The sequence below is a fragment of the Cetorhinus maximus genome, chromosome 3 (assembly GCF_964194155.1).
Source record: "Cetorhinus maximus chromosome 3, sCetMax3.hap1.1, whole genome shotgun sequence".
In the NCBI taxonomy this organism is placed as follows: domain Eukaryota; kingdom Metazoa; phylum Chordata; class Chondrichthyes; order Lamniformes; family Cetorhinidae; genus Cetorhinus; species Cetorhinus maximus.
The window spans coordinates 79382215-79399586 of record NC_135881.1 but is presented as its reverse complement, the minus strand read 5'-3'; the positions used below and the strand labels follow the sequence as shown (position 1 = coordinate 79399586).

The following is a 17372-nucleotide window of genomic DNA, read 5'->3' as shown; positions in this document are numbered from 1 at the left end:
TGGGTCTGTCCCGTCAGTGTGACAGGACATACCCAGGGATGGTGGTCGTAGTGTCTGGGACATTGTAAGGTATGATTCCGTGAATTTGACTATGTCAGGTTGTTACTTGACTAGTCTGTGTGAGACAGCTCTCCCAATTTTGACCCAAGCCCCCAGACGTTGGTTAGGAGGACTTTGCAGGGTCGATCTGGCTGGGTTTGTCTTTGTAGTTTCTGGTGCTTATGTCGATGCTGGGTGTTCCATCTGGTTTCATTCCTCTTTGTAGATTTTGTAGTGGTTTGATACAACTGAGTGGCTTGCTAAGCTATTTCAGAGGGCATTTAAGAGTCCAATCAGATTACTGTGGGTCTGGCGTCACATGTAGGCAAGGCAGCAGATTTCTTTCCCTAAAGGGTATTAGTGAACCAGATGAGTTTTTATGACAATTGACAATGGTTTCATAGTCACTATTACAGAGTTTTCCTTAAAATTCCAGATATATTAATTAAATTCCACCAGCTGCCATGGTGGGATTCGAACCTGTGCCCCCAGAGCATTAACCTGCGTCTCTGGATTACTATTCTGGTTACGTTACCACTATGTCACCGGCTTCCCCTGCACCTACCTATCTGCCCACTCTGTTAACAGCTAATATTCATATAGTGCCTTTAACATGATAAAATGTCCCAAGTCGCTTCACTGGAGCTCTATAAAATAAAATATGACACAGCCTTAAGGAGCTGTTAGGTCAGATGATTGAAAGCTTGGTCAGAGAGATAAACTTTATGAAGTGCCTTAAAGAAGGAAAGCAAGTTGGTGAGGCATAGAGAGGATGTTCCAGAGCTTAGGGCCCAGGCAACTGAACATCTGGTCACAATGGTGGAACAATTTTAAACTGGGGGGGTGCTCGAACCACAATTTAAGGAAATGGGGCTGGAGGAGATTTTTTAAATTTTATTTCATTCATGGTATGTGGGCTTTGCTGGCTGGGCCAGCACTTATTGCCCATCCCTAGTTGAGAAGGTGGCAGTGAGCTGCCTTTTTGAACTGCAGCAGTGCATTTGCTTTAGGTACACTTACAGTGCTGTTAGGAAGGGAGTTCCAGGATTTTGATCCAGTGACAGTGAAGGAATGGCAATATATCTCCAAGTCAGGATGGTGAATGACTTGGAGGGGAACTTCCAGGTGGTGGTGTTCCCATCTATCTGCTGCCCTTGCCCTTCTACATGTTAGTGGTCGTGGGTTTGGAAGGTGCTGTCTAAGGAGCCTTGGTGAATTCCTCAAATGCATCTTGTAGATGGTAAACAATGCTGCTACTGTGCATCGGTAGTGGAGGGAGTGAATGTTTGTGGATGTGGTGCCAATCAAGTTGGCTGCTTTGTCCTGGATGGTATGAAGCTTCCTGAGCATTGTGGGAGCTGCACTCATCCAGGTAAGTGGGGAGTATTCCATCACACTCCTGGCTTTTGCCATGTAGATGATGGACAGGATTTGGGTAGCCAGGAGGTGAGTTACTTGTCACATGATTCCTAGCCTCTGACCTGCTCTTGCAGCCATAGTATTTATATGGCTATTCCAGTTCAGTTTTTGGTCAATGGTAACCCCCAGGATGTTGATAGTGGGGGATTCAAAGATGGCTATGCCATTGAACATCAAGGGCCAATGGTTGGATTCTTTCTTGTTGGAGATGGCCGTTGCCTGACACTTGTGTAGTGTGAATGTTATTTGCCACTTGTCAGCCCAAGCCTGGATTTTGTCCAGGTCTTGCTATGTTTGGACAAGGACTGTTTCAGTATCTGAGAAGTCATGAATGGTGCTGAACATTGTGCAATCATCAGCGAACATCCCCACTTCTGAACTTATGACGGAAGAAAGGTCATTCATGAAGCAGCTGAACATGGTTGGGCTGAAGACACTACCCTGAGGAACTCCTGCAGTGATGTCCTGGAGCTGACATAACTGACCTCAGGCAACCACATTCATCTTCCTTTCTGCTTGGTATGCCTCAAACCAGCGGACAGTTTTCCCATTGACTTCAGTTTTGCTAGGGCTCCTTGATGCCGCTCTTAATCAAATGCTGCCTTGGTGTCAAGGGCAGTCATTCTCACCACACCTCGGGAGTTTTGTCTATGTTTGAACTAATGCTGTAATGAGGTCAGGAGCTGAGTGGCCCTGGCGTAACCCAAACTGGGTGTCAGTGAGCAGGTTATTGCTAAGCAAGTGCCACTTGATAGCACTGTTGATGACCCCCTTTTTTTCCCCATTACTTTCTCTTGGTCGAGAGCAGACTGATGGGGCGGTAATTGGCCGGGTTGGATTTGTCCTGCATTTTGTGTACGGGACATACCTGAGCAACTTTCCCCTTAACCGGGTTGATGCCAATGTTTTAGCTGTGCTGGAACAGCTAGGCTAGGGGTGCGGCAAGTTCTGGAGCACAGCTCTTCAGTACTAATGCCAGAATATTGTCAGGGCCCATATCCTCTGCAGTATCCAGTGCCTTCAGCCGTTTCTTGATATCACGTGAAGTGAATCGAATTGGCTGAAGACTGGCATCTGTGATGCTGGGGATCTCTGGAGGAGACCGAGATGGATCATCTACACGGCACTTCTGGCTGAAGATTGTTGTGAATGTTTCAGCCTTATCTTTTTGAATGATGTGCCGGGCTCTTCCAACATTGAGAATGGGGATATTCGTGGAGCCGCCACCTCCAGTGAGTTGTTTAATTGTCCACCACCATTCACGACTGGATGTGGCAAAACTGCAGAGCTTAGATCTGAGCCGTTGGTTGTGGGATCACTTAGCTCTGTCTATCACTTGCTGCTTATGCTGTTTGGCACGCAAGTAGTCCTGTGTTATAGTTTCACCAGGTTGACACCTCATTTTTAGGTATGCCTGGTGCTTCTCCTGACATGCTCCCCTGCACTCTTCGTTGAACCAGGATTGATCCCCTGGCTTGATGGTAACGATAGAGTGGGGGATATGCTGTGCCATGAAGTTACAGATTTTGGTTGAGCACAATTCTGCTGCTGCTGATGGCCCACAATGCCTCATGGATGCCCAGTCTTGAGTTCCTAGACCTGTTCCTAGACTCAGCCACCTCGGTCAGTAGTGGTGCTACCGACCCACTCTTGGTAATGGACATTGAAGTCCCCCACCCAGAGTACATTCTGCGCCCTTGCCACCCTTGGTGCATCCTCCAAGTAGTGTTCAACATGGAGGAGCACTGATTCATCAGTTGAGGGAGGGTGGTACATGGTAATCAGCAGGAGGCTTCCTTGCCCATGTTTGACCTGATGCCACAAAACTTCATGGCGTCTGGAGCCGATGTTGAGGACTCCCAGGGCAACTCCCTCCCAACTGTATACCACTACCGCCACCTCTGCTGGGCCTGTCCTGCTGACAGGACAGGACATACCCAGGGATGGTGATGGTGGAGTCTGGGACATTTTCTGTAAGGTATGATTCCACGAGGATGACTATGTCAGGCTGTTGCTTGACTAGTCTGTGAGACAGCTTTCCCAATTTTGGCACTAGCCCCCAGATGTTAGTTAGGAGGACTTTGCAGTGTCGACAGGGCTGCGATTGCCTTTGTCGTTTCTAGTGCCTAAGTCAATGCCGGGTGTCTGCAGTTTCATTCCTTTTCTGTGACTTTGTAGCTGTTTGTTATAACAGTGCCTTGCTAGGCCATTTCAGAGGGCATTTAAGAGTTAACCACATTGTTGAGAGTCTGGAGTCACATGTATCCAGACCAGGCAAAGGCACATTATGGAGAGAGGGAGGGACAAGGCCATCGTGGGATTTGAAAGGAAGGACGAGAATTTCAAAATTGAGGCGTTGCTTTACTCGGAGCCAGTGTAAGTCGGCGACAACAGGGGTGTGATAGGTGAGTGTGACTTAGTGCAAGTTAAGAAATGGCAGCAGAGTTTTGCTTGATCCCAAGTTTGTAGAGAGCAAAATGTGGAAGACCAGCCAGGAGTGCATTGGAATAGTCAAGTCTAAAATGAACAAAGGCATGGATGAGGGTTTCAGCATGAGTTTCAGCATGAGCCGAGATGGACAAAGTCAGGTGACGTTACTGACGCTGAAACAGGTGGTCTCAATGATGCTGCGAATGTCAGGTCGGTAGGTCAGGGTCAAATGTGACACCAAGGTTGGATCTCGGATGTTGCAGTGAGAGGGAGAGGGTGAGTAGCTAGGGAACAGAGCTTGGAGCAGGGACCAAAAGCATAGCTTCAGTCTTTGTAATATTTAATTGGAGGAAATTCCTGCTCACCAAGCACTGGATGGTGATATGCAGTTTGATAATTTTGCAACAGTGGAGGAGTCTAGAGAGGTGATGTTAAGGTAGAGCTGGATAGTATCAGTTTACATGTGAAAAAGTACATGTGCTTTTGGATGATGTCACTTTGGGGCAGCATGTGGCTGAGAAATAGGGAAGGCCAAATATAGATCCTTGGGGGCCTGTCAGAGTAGGAAGAGAAACCATTGCAAGTGATACTCTGGCTACAATTAGATAAGAATGGAACCAGGTGAGAATAGCCCTGCCTAGCTGGATGACAGTGGAGAGACGTTGGAGGAGGATGGCATGGTCAACAGTGTCAAAGGTTTTGAAGAATGGGAAGGGAAAGTTTAACCTTGCCAAGCAGATTTGTGACTTGATAAGAATTGTTTCAGTGCTGTGGCAGAGTAGGGAAACCTGATTAGAAGGATTCAAACATGGGACTTCTGGGAAAGATGGGAATGAATTTGGGAGGTGACAGTACATTCAAGGACTTGAGAGGAAAGGAAATGTGTTGGTTTCTCTGCATACTATTTCCATTCATGTCCCTACATTTTGTATTTTCAGAAAACTTTCATTCTCCTTTTGCCTATGGCCAAATCAATTTAAAGAAACAGAAAATGAAATCACAGCACAGTTGCCTGCAGCAAGCCACTCTTCTGCCGAGAAAAGCATCTTTTTACCCCAACACTTTACTATCTATCTCATAGCCTAGAGGTGACTCTTTTTCTGGCTCAAAAGCGGAATGCAGCATGTAAGCTGCTTTGATCTGTCTTACGTAACTTTCACTGGTCCCACACACAAAGCCATCTTCAGCGTCTTTGGATTTCAGCCTGTTTTAGTTCCTAGGCTTGGAGGACTGGAGAAGCCTACTCATTGATGGCTTTTGACCATTCAGGGAGCAATATTTATCAGTCCTTCGGGCCCAAGAATTTTGAGGTCTGAAGCTTCCAGATTTTCGGGCTTTACACACGAACATACGAAATAGGAGCAGAAGTAGGCCATTCAGCCCCTCATGCCTGCTCCGCCATTCAATAAGATCACGGCTGATCTGTATGTGTTTCGAGTTCCACATTCCCATCTACCACCAATATATTTAGTAAGCCTTCAATTTTAAGCCTGAAAATCTCAACAGGATATTCCTTTTCTTATTTTCATTTCTACTCAGTAGTTTCCCTATACGTCACAGGATCATGAGAGTTCCTTCACTTCCCCTGGGATCAAATGAAGGTGTGCCACAGATCTCAGGCGTTCACTTTGACTCTCTGCTGTTTTCCTATCTGGCACTTAGACTTCCAGACTTCTCTCTCACTCTGAGGATTCCATTGCCAATCTCTTCCACCAGGCAGATGTGACAATTTTAATTGCCTATGAATTTGGATTTTGCATTCCAAGCATGGGCCCCATTTGCAATTCCTGCTTAGTGATTCTCTGGTTCCTAATGCCTCCATGCCTTCCAAGCTAATTAATGGTTTCTGTGAGGCAACACACAGATAAACCCAACACAAAAGGGTTGTTCACTGAAACCTATTCCCACCGCAATGTGGTACACCTGGGATGTCCCAGATAGAAATTTAAATTAATTAACTTCAATTTTAAATCTGACCTTTGATCTAAAAATCAGATGGATACTTTAAGATTTTTCCTTGTTTTATCTGGAACTCATTTTAGTAATTTATAGCGCCAGCGGGGGCAACTTCAATCCTACCAAATTTACTGGCTCCATTCCAAAGCTATGAGAGGACCGTCTATTGTTTATTGTTTTCACACTTCTAACTCTAACCCCTTTTAAATAAACATGGGCCATCCTTTGTATGGTAATTATCTTACAGGTGTTTACCAGTGTCTTAAGCCTAGGTTTTCTCCCATTTTCATACTTCTAAAAACTTCAATCCACAACTTAAAACTTTTATTTCTAAAACATGTGGTGCTGGATTTTACTGATACTATACTAACAGTGGGTTCCCTGCACCCCAGCTTAAATGTCATGGGTAAGCCCCCCTCTACTTAGCCAGCTCACCCTGCTTTAATTTTTCAGGCAGTGGCTCTTTAATTAGTATGAAGCAGGATTTCCCTCTGTCTCCAGGAGGAAGTCCTGCCTCAGAGCTGCTGGCCTAGTAGGATTGGTCGCACTGCTGGTGCTGCAGGTCGGGCAGGAGATGGCACTCAGCAGTGGACCTGAGGGCTGAGTGAGTCTGAGACCACTCCAGGACCAGGCTGACAGGCCACAGCAAGGAGGAGTGGGGGTATGTTGGATAGGACAGGAGGGTAAGGTGGACTTTGGAAGGTAAACCTGTGGGCAGGGGGCTCTGATTGGTGTAGGTAGCCCAGGAAGGAGGCACCCCACCCCACCCCCCTTTCACTGACCAGCAGCTGGCAGGGTCAAATCTACTGGGCTGCATGTTGGGTGCAGGCCTCTCGCACTGTCTGTTATATCGGAGTGGAGGCATGATGAGGCCCTTAATTGGGCATTGGAGGGAAAAGTATATTGGAAGGATGTTTTTCTACATGGCCTCATTTTAGGGTGTGTAAGGTTCTGGTGGGATTCCTTTTGTGTATGTTAGGCAGGGTGGAGGGGGGATCTCACTTTGTATGGAGAGTTAGATTTTGATTTTTTTTTTGGAATCCTGCTTTTTGTTAAAATAGATATAGGGTCTGTGCCACTTTCGCCTCTGGTGGTCTTGTTCTTTGTATGAGGGATCCAACATTAATTTGTGTTAGTGGTCTTGATTTTGTATATACGTGGGGCCTGTTTTTTAGACACAATTGGTTCACTTTTGGGGTCAGGATCTTGTTTAATTCATAGTCTTTCCTGTGTTGAAAAAAAAAGATCAAAGCTCATATCAAGTTTTATTACATTTATTCATTGCATTGAATTTCGGGTACAATTCTTTAGTCTTTCTGGCAGCTATAGTAGATCTTTGGAAAGCTGAAAACCAGTATTGAACAAATTTTGAAAAAAATTCTTACTCAAGTAACAAAACAACTTAAATACTCAATTTCAGTATTTGTTGTCCTTTCCTAAGTACTGGTATAACTTCTTTGGACATTTAAGTCTGACATTTCTGAAGATGAATATATTCTAGTTATACACTGTAATTTTAATGGTCATAAGTGACAATGTTGCTATTCCTATAGAACTGGGAGGAAAATGGTAAAACAGTTGGAAATGGAACAGTTAAGTATGGAGGGTGTAGCATGTGACTTTGCTAAAAAAATCCACTTTAAATGTTGTTAATTTTCTATGTTGTATTTTTTATACTTTAGACATGCATTTGAGCTATCTTAGGCCACAGATGTGATGCCCAGCAACATCTAACAAATGAGGAAGCAGCATTTCATTTTGTAATATGTAGGTGACGTATTAATTAATCCAAGCTGTTTTCCAGATTATATCTCAGGATGAAGCTGATCGTCGTGGCAAAGTTTACGACAAATATATGTGTAGCTTCCTTTTCAACCTGAACAATGGTATGTATGAACATTCTCAGTTTAGGTGACCTGAATAAATAAAAGTGCGTTCAAAGAGTTGTGATAATGTAGAAACCGTTATTTATAATGTTTCTTCATCTTTTTCAGACTTTGTTGTTGATGCAACGCGCAAGGGTAACAAAATACGTTTTGCAAACCATTCCGTCAATCCTAACTGTTATGCCAAAGGTATCATGTTGCTTTCTTTTAAGCTTATGAAAAGAAGTTGTGCCCACTGAAACATACAAACCTTTTTTTTGTGTGATTGTGACAGTTAAAGCAAGATGCATGCACTCCCTTCTAAGTATCTGAACATAGAACTCCGCTGTGTGTGTGGTGCGAATGTTGCTTGCTACTAGTCAGCCTAAGTCTGAATGTTGTCCAAGTCTTGCTGCATATGGCACAGACTGCTTCAGTATCCAAGTGGTGCAAATGGCACTGAAATTTGTGCAGTCATCAGCGAACCACCTCATTTCTGACCACCTGATGGAAGGAAGGTCATTGATGAAGCAGCTGAAGATGGTTGGGCCTTGGACACTACCCTGAGGAACTCCTGCTGTAATATCCTTGGACTGAGCTGATTGACTTCCCAATAACCACAACCATCTTCCTTTCTGCTAGGTATGACTCCAACCAGCGGAGAGTTTTCCCCTGATTCCCATTGACTTCAATTTTGTCAGGGTCCCTTGATGCCAAACTCAGTCAAATACTGCCGTGGTGTCAAGGGCAATCACTCTCACCTGGCCTGTCCATGTTGAACCAAGGCTCTAATGAGATCAGGAGCTGAGTGGTCTGGCAAACCCAAACTGAGCATTAGTGAGCAGGTTATTGCTGTATAGGTGCTGCTTGACAGTGCTGTGAACAACACCTTCCATCATGTCACTGATGGTCAAGAGAGGGCTAATGGGTGGTAATTGGCTGGATTGGACTTGTCCTGCTTGTTGTGGACCAGGCAAACCTGAGCACTTTCCATATTGTCAGGTTAGGTGCCAGTGTTGTAGCTGTACTGGAACAACTTGGCTAGAGGTGCAGCTAGTTCTAAAGTACTATTGCTGGGATGTTGTCAGGGCCCATAGCCTTTGCAGTATCCAGTGCCTTCACTTGGAGTGAATCGAATTGACTGAAGACTGGCATCTGTGACCCTGGGGACCTCAGCAAGAAGCAGAGATAGATCATCAAGTTGCCATGGCATCTGTGATTCTGGGGACCTCAGGAGACCAAAGTGGACCATCTATTCAGCAGTTCTGGCTGAAGGCAGTTGCATATGTTTCAGCCTTGTCTTTTGCACTGATGTGCAGGGCCCCCCATCATTGGGATACATGTGGAACCTCCTCCTTCTGTTGTTTAATTGTCCACTATCATTCACAACAGTTTCCTTGCCCATGTTTGACTTCATGCCATGGGTCTAGATTCAATGTTGAGGATTCCCAGAGCAACTCCCTCCCAACTGTGTAGTACTTGTACTGCTGGGTCTGTCCTGCTGGAACAGGACATACCCAGGGTTGGTGTAGGTGTTAGGGGCATCAGTTATATGGTATGATTTGTGAGTATGACTGTATCAGGCTGTTGCTTACCTAGTCCATGGGGCAGCTCTCCCAATTTTGGCACAAACCCCTCTCTCTCTCTCTCTCTCTTTTCTCTCCCCCCTCCGCCCCAACCAAGATATTAATAAAGAGGACTTTGCAGGGTCGAGAGGGCTGGGTGTGCTGTTGTAATTTGCGGTGCTTAATTCGAAGCCAGATGGTCCATCCAGTTTTATTTCTTGAGTTTTCTTCCTTTTTGACTTTTCTGTAGTGGTTTAGTACAACTGAGTGACTTGCTAGGCAATTTTAGAGGGCACTTAAGAATTGACCACATTGCAGTGGGTATGTGAATTGAGGTATATATATTGGCCAGGACATCAGGGATAGCTCTAGCTCCCCCCGCTGCTGTTCAAAATACTATCATGGAATCTTTTATGTCCACCTGAGAGGCTAGCCTCAGTTTAACATGTCATCTGAAAGATAGCACCTTTGACAATGCAGCACTCACTCATTACTGCACAGGAGTGTCAGCCTCGATTTTTGTGCTCAAACCCTGGAGTGGGCCTTGAACCTGGAACTTTGTGATTCAGAGCTAAGAGTGTCACCAGCTGAGCCACGACTGGCAGTATAACTGGAATATAAGCAAAGTAGTTTAATATTTTTCTCTTGGATTTTAGTAATGATGGTTAATGGAGACCATAGAATTGGCATCTTTGCCAAAAGAGCGATCCAGACTGGAGAGGAATTATTCTTTGACTACAGGTATGATCACCTCTATTTTGTAACATGAGTGTTTGGGAGAATAAGACTTCTTTTTCATATGTTTTAGAAATAATGTTTTGATGTACATCTTTATGTTTGTATTTCACATTTTGTTAAACCATTGCTAAAATCATCCAATTAGAAGTAATGATTAATGTGTAAGTGTTGACATGAAATAAATTTTGAAATAGATAAATCACTGTAAATTTAGTTTTTGCAATATTTCTTAAAATTTCTTCATCGTGACATAGGTATTACTATTGCATTTATAAGTGACATCTAAAGGTAGGAATAAATTAGCAACTTGAAACAGAATTTTTCTTGTAAAATCCCTCTACTTTGGGGGGGCAGAAAACAATTATGTTGCGGTACTATCACTCAATGCTAAATAGCTTGTCATTTTTTAAAGAGCTAGTAACCTGAATAGTTAAATCTTAATTTGAATCATGCATCAAAATGGTTGAGCTTAAACCATCTGTTGGGTTCAGTGCCTTTCTAACCATTGTCACCTGAAATTTTAAATGCACTTTCTTCACAGATGTGACCATTTGATTTTTTTCTCAAGTTTCCCTTTGAAAATGGTCAACTAGAAATAATGTAATTCAACCCAGGGATGATCACGCATATCAGCAGTAACTCTGGAAGAGCTGCAGAAACCTTATAAATATTGTCAGTACTCCTAATGTGGGTAATGGAATGCTGTGAGGCCATTCTGAAAATGACCTCTGAATCTCCACAACTGTTTCCTGGTCTCACTGCATGCCCAATGTTGCCCTGCTACATGAAAATGAGTAGGACAGGGTTTATCTGGAATCCTTCATTTCTGCTGAAGTTCATGATTGCTGGGCAGGAAAAAAAAATCCTTCATAACCTCAATTTCTTTTTGTTTTGGCTGGGCTTTTCTTCTTCCAGCCCTGCCCATCAACATTTTTTTTTGCAGTGTCAGATACTGATTTAACTCATTTCACCCTGAAATGCTCCAGCTGCTCTTGATTTCCTCCCCATTGAGAGGCATACTGCTAATGAGTAATGCTATTGGTACGAGGACCTGCCCTTTGTACACATTTATACCCCCATGCCAACCATAAAAATCAGGCAGGCAAGGTTATAAAAGGCTCAGCCTGGTGGTTGGAATCTACCTTCATAGAAATTCTCAACTCCACACTGAGGAAAATTCAGGCCCCTTTATTGAAAATGTTCTTTATTGAGCTTTTCTGTCACAATGGCATAGCTGCTTTTGTAATTATGCAAATTTTTATTTGTGTCTTAGTAATAGAACTGCTTAGATTATCCATTTTACATCAGACACTATTTTGCTTGAGGGAGGAGCTTCATGAATCCGAACTTACAAGGTGTCTAAGTGTTATTGATGTAAATGTTGCAATAAATTTATACCAGGCAAAAATAAAACCCAAACCTAAAGTTTTTAATATGATAAGTAATGACTGAACCACCAACCCTGTTGTACTTAAAGGCACAAATATTGCTGCAGTAAAGTTAGGTCTTTTTGAATATAATCAAACTTTCAGTGGTTTTTGAATGATTCAGCCCAGATCTGTCTAGTGTGGTTTAAAACCTTTAAATGTAAGCTATTTTTTTGTTATAAAGGTGCCTTTAATTGAGAAAAATATCCTATGGTGCTTTCAGGGAAAATTTTTTTAAAAATAGCTGCTGAGCCATGAAGGAAGAGTTGGTAGAGGAGACTGAAAACTTAACATCTTTTCAGGTAGAGAGATAAGTTGAAGAATGGTGATTGAGGTAGCAGAAGGCTCTGCTTCCAGTTGCAGACAAAGGGCAGGATGGGTACACAAAGCCATAGTTGGAAGAACCACAGGTGGAATGCAAGGTAAAAAGAGGGCAATGCCAACAAGAGATTTAAAGAGACAGGCCCCAATTTTAAATTGATTGTACTGAGGGACATAAGTATAGGTTGTTGGAGACAGGGGTGGCAGATGAGCAAGACAGGAGTAACTAAGTTTCGAACTAGTTGCATTTTATTGAGGGATCCAGCATACAGTTCATATCAATTTAAAAAATCATTGGTATTATTTTTACTGAATGATCGTGAGGAATCTATAAGTGACTATGGTGGATTAGGATTTTGGCACCCCTGTAGGTGAGGCTGCAGAAGGTAGTAATTTTGTCAGGTCTAATCATGGACCAATCCAATGGAAATCCATGGTCGCCAATGCTCTCTTAGAGCATGGTATCTGTAGGACGAGTAGGTGAGGCAGAGGTGGGCAGAATTGTTGAGGTAAAATTAAGCACTCTTTGGTTATGAATAATAGGCTAAGGGGTTTGAAACCTGACTCTCGAACAAACAAAACTTGAGCATATTCCTGAGAAGGATGGAATCAGCAGCAAAGTTTCTGACTGAAGCTGAAAATGGTTGTTCTGAACCTCCTAATCAGTTAGAGGAAATATTCCCTTTTTTAATCAGGAGGTCAAATAGCAAAGAGATAGTGTTGATAAATGGAGCTGCATGCCATCAGGGTAAATATGGAAGCTGATCGTGAGCATGAAGCAAATGAAGGAGGCCAAGGATAGAACTGAGTAATCCCAGAGGTATTGCTGCAGCTATGCTGGCTGTTTAAGAACATCAGGATTAGGCCATTCAGCCCATCGAATCTGCTCCGCCATTCAATCATGGCTGATAAGTTTCTCAACCCCATTCTTTGAATGTGGCTTCAGCTCTGTTTTCCTACCTGCCCACCATAACCCTTGACTCCCTTGTAGATCAAAAATCAGTCTAACTCAGCCTTGAATATATTCAAAGATGGAGCACCACTGCTCTCTCGGGTCGAGAATTCCAAAGATCAATGACTCTCAGAAGAAATTTCTCCTCGGCTCAATCTTAAGTGGGAGACGCCTTATTTTGAAACTGCACCTAATTCTAGATTCCCCCATGAGGGAAATATCTTTCAGCACCTCCCATGTCAAGTCCCCCTCAGAATCTTCTATCTTTCAATAAGATCACTTCTCATTATTCTAAACCCTTCCACTGCAAGTATATCCCTCCTTAACTAGGTGTAGTCTCTCAAATGCCATGTACAGTTGTAGCAACACTTCATTACTTTTATATTCCATCCCATTTGCAATAAAGTCTAACACACCATTTGTGTTACTAATTACTTGCTGTACATGCATGCTAACTTTGATTTATATACAAGGACACACACATCCCTCTGTACCGCAGCTTTCTGCAGCCTACTTAAATAATAACCTTTTCTATTCTTGTCACCAGTGGATAACCTTGCATTTCCCCACATTATACTCCAACTGACAAATTTTTGTCCACCCCTTTGCAGACTCTGTCCTCCTCACAACTTGCTTTCCTACTTATCTTTTGTATTGTCAGGAATTTGGCTACAATGCACTCGCGCTCTACGTCCAAGTCATTCATAAAGACTGGAAATAGTTGGCACCCCACTAGTTAGTTTGCCACCCTGAAAAAGACCCATTTAATCCTAACCTCTGTTCTTGTCAGTTAACCAATCCTCTATTCATGCTACTATATAACCGACGAACAAGGAGCAGGAGTAGGCCGTTTGGCCCCTTGAGCCTGCTCCACCATTTAATAAGATCATGGCTGAACTGATAGTAACCTCAAAACTGCATTCCGCTTACTCTGAATCACCACATTGCTTATCAAGAATCTGGCCACCTCTGCCTTAAAAATTTTCAGACTCTGCTTCCACCACCTTTTCGGGAAGAGGTTTCCAAAGACTCACGACTCTCTGGGACAAAAAAATTCACCTAATTTCTTTTCTAAATGGGCGGCACCTTATTTTTAAACAGTAACCCCTAGTTCTAGATTCTCCCACAAGAGGAAACAATCCTTTCCACATCCACCCTGTTATGATCCCTCAGGACCTTTGTATGTTTCAATCAAATTGTCTCTTACTCTTCTAAAATCCAGCAGATACAAGCCTTGCCTGTCCAACCTTTCCTCAAGACAAACCTGCCAATTACAGGTATTACCCCCCCAACACCATGAGCTCTTACTCTATGTAGTCACCTTTGGTGTGGCACCTTATAAAATGCCTTTTGGAAATCCAAGTACACCACATCTTCTGGTTCCCCTTTATCCACCTTGCTTGTTGCATCTTTAAAGAACAAATTTGTCTAACATGATTTCACTTTCATACAATCAAGCAGAGTCAATATGGTTTTATTAAATTTTAAATAGACATTTAGAAAATCAGAAATTTCTAAATTTTCCTGCAACTATTTCCTTAATGGATTCCAGTATTTTCCCAATGACAGATGTTAGACTAACTGGTCTAGTTTCCTGCTTTCTGACTTCCTCTTCTTTAAGAGGTGTTACATTTGGGCAGGTAGAAATGTAATACCTTGGGAAGGGTGATAACTTCTAGGTGGGGATGGGCTGCTGCTAGGGGAGGTAAGTATCAAAGTAAAGATTTAACTCTTCAAACATTGAGTTATTGTTGATTTGATGCTCCTCCATTTGAACTGACGTGTATGCTCTCACTATCATTTTTCTCATCCCTTGCACACAAACTGACTAGAACATTTTACATAAATATGTGTAGGCCTTATGACCCCTCAGGCCTGTCCTACCATTCAGCGAGATGATCTTTTACCACAACTCATTTCTTTCCCTTACTGCCCAATATTCTATCACTCAGTTTTGAATATACCCAATGACTGAACATTCACAACCTTCCAGTGTAGAGAATTCAACTTAGTTAGCTAAGTTTTCCTCCGTCCTCAATAGCCAATCCTAAGACTGATTTCTTGTTCTTCAAGCAGGAGAAACTACACCTCAACATCTACCCCATCCAGCCCCCTCAGAATTTTGTACATTTCAATGAGAACACCCCTCATTCTTAATGCCAAAGAATATAGGGTCTTGATGCTCAATCTCTGCTCATAGGATGACTCCCTTATTCCAGGAATCAATCTAGTGAACTTTTGTACCCCTCCTTGGATAAGGGGACCAAAATCCTATACAGTACTCTGTGATTAGTCAATAGCTTTATTATTGTGTCATGTGATGACCTGATGGAACAGGGTTTTTTTTGATCTAGCAATTCCTATTCTCCTATGAAGGCTTATGATAAACGGCAAGTATTTCCACTGGTTGGTGAAATAACACCAAAGGGTCACAAATTTATGATCACAAAATCAAAGGGGGTATTGCAGTAGAGTCCATGAGTACTTCAAAAGGAAAATGAACAGTTGTTTGAAAAAAAATTAAAGGAAAGGAATATTAATGGGAGAGGCACCAAGATTGGGCTCAAAAAATTGCTGTTGCAGATTTGGCCAAATTGGAATCCTGTGCTGTTACATTTAATGGCTAGACTTTAACAGATCGCAGTTACAAATCATTTCATTTTTTTGTTCTTTTTTAGGTACAGTCAAGCTGATGCCCTTAAATATGTTGGTATAGAGAGAGAGATGGAAATTCCATGAAAATTAAACTGCCTCAGTTGAAAACATGGGCAGCTGCTTTTACATTTCAGGATTTCTATGTACTGTATGGAGACATATTTAAACAACTCTGGTTGATTAAAACAAACTACTGTGATAATTTATACTGTAAAAATTAAAGCTATCATTTTTCAAAAGCTGCCAGTTTTATATCTACTTTTACTATACACCAGTGTGGTGAGCTGTTGGTGCAATTATAACAATAAAAAAACTTGAATTTTAACGTGACCTTAAATTTTTGAACTTGTTTTGTTTTGACATGAACATTTGAAAGGATAGTGATTGGAACAGAATATTGCCCATTTTCAGGCATGACAAGGATTGGTGGCTGGATTGCTCAGCAGTATCTGTTCTCAACGAGGATTTTAATTGTAAATAGTACTTTTGTAGTATGAAACACCTTTCCAATGTTCATGGGCCTGCAGTGTAAGTATTCCTTTATTCAGCTTTGCATAAATTGACCTCAGAGCCTCACAGCAGGTATGCATTTCCAGCACCTATTAATGTGTATCAAGACAACCCACCACACATTTGCATTCCGAAGGTGGTGATAGAAGCTGAAGGTGGGAGAGCCATGAAATGCTGGTGACTGACCAAGAAAGGAAGTGTTGAATACAGGAATTACAGGTTCATAGTATGATACAGCAGACAACCCCATTGCCATAATTAGTAAAATAATAGTTTCTACTGGAAGTCAAATCCAATTTTCTGACTTATTTTACTCTATTTTGTGTGTGATTTCCACAAGAAACAGCAAGAAGCTAACCCTGCCAATGTCACACCTGTTCTCCAGGGGAAATGTGAAGTCCCAACCACCTCTGGCAGTAGTCTGTACCTATTTTGGCCTTGTAGCTGCACCTCCCAAAGATGGATTTTTTTTTAAGGTACAATCAAGCTGATGCTTGACTGTAGTAATTTATACAGCTTCAAATAACAATTAGGAATGCAGCATTACAGATACATATGTTATGATTTAATTGCCCAGCTTTTTGTTGTGTTTTGGGCAGACTGCAGAAAGCTGTGAATGCCCAGTTGATAACAAACAGCAACTCTTCAGCTACATCTTTGCACATTCTCCATATTACCTGATTCCTTATCAAAAAATCTGTTGCAGTAGAGAATTCCTACTCCTAAACCTAAACTCTCCAACCAGGGGAAACATGGCCCTAGCATCTACCTTGTCAAGCCCCTTAAGAATTTTGTATGCTTCAACGAGATCACCTCATTCTTCTAAACTCTAGAGATTATAGACCTAGGTCATCATTCTCCTGCTTTTGTAAGTTCTTAAAACTTGAAATTTTGAGGGTCCCACTTCCACTGGCACAAGTGCAAGAGCAGATATCCCCATGCATATCCAAGTAAAGTCTGTAGACATTATCTCAAAGGAAGGAAGTTTTCGCATGTGTAGGCAGGGTGAGCTTCCAGCACCTCCAAAGACTGCCCTATCTGAAGGAGGGGAAAATTGCCTTCAGAACAGAGGTGAGATATTCTGCCTCCAGCTAAAAAGGGCTTTCTCTATTACTTGCCTTTGAAAAGATTCATGCCAATTCTTAGCTGTTTGGTTTTTCATTGAGGCTTTTAAGGGCAAAATTCCCATGTTAGCTTGGAAGCCCCCCAGATATGTTGGTTTGACGTAGACAAGAAAATGAGAACAATTACTCTTCTCCCCACCACCAGCAGAAAATGGCAATCATAGGATAAACAGAGGAATCCCAACCAAACCGAGATCGCCCCATGCAGGCATTTATCCATACTCCCATTGTCAGTTCCGATCTCCCAAGTAACAGAAAAAGATCTTAACTATGTATAAAAAAAAATCAAGTCAAAAACCTTTAGCTTCAACTCCACTTGTCTGCTTCCCATTATCCCTTGATTTTCTCAGATCAAAAATCTATCTAGGCCT

The 17372-nt window shown here is 42.4% G+C and overlaps 1 protein-coding gene across 3 annotated transcripts in view; it reads left to right on the top strand.

Annotated features, from left to right (window-relative positions):
• ezh2 (enhancer of zeste 2 polycomb repressive complex 2 subunit) overlaps positions 1-15692 on the top strand; it is a 113399-nt gene extending 97707 nt beyond the window's left edge. For all 3 annotated transcript variants that reach the window (XM_078538605.1, XM_078538602.1, XM_078538604.1), the window contains 4 exons: positions 7649-7730; positions 7839-7919; positions 9931-10015; positions 15391-15692. In XM_078538605.1, coding sequence (XP_078394731.1) covers positions 7649-7730; positions 7839-7919; positions 9931-10015; positions 15391-15451 — 309 coding nt within the window. In that variant the 3' untranslated portion in view covers positions 15452-15692. The remainder of the gene's footprint in view (positions 1-7648; positions 7731-7838; positions 7920-9930; positions 10016-15390) is intronic.
• Positions 15693-17372: the final 1680 nt, after the last annotated feature.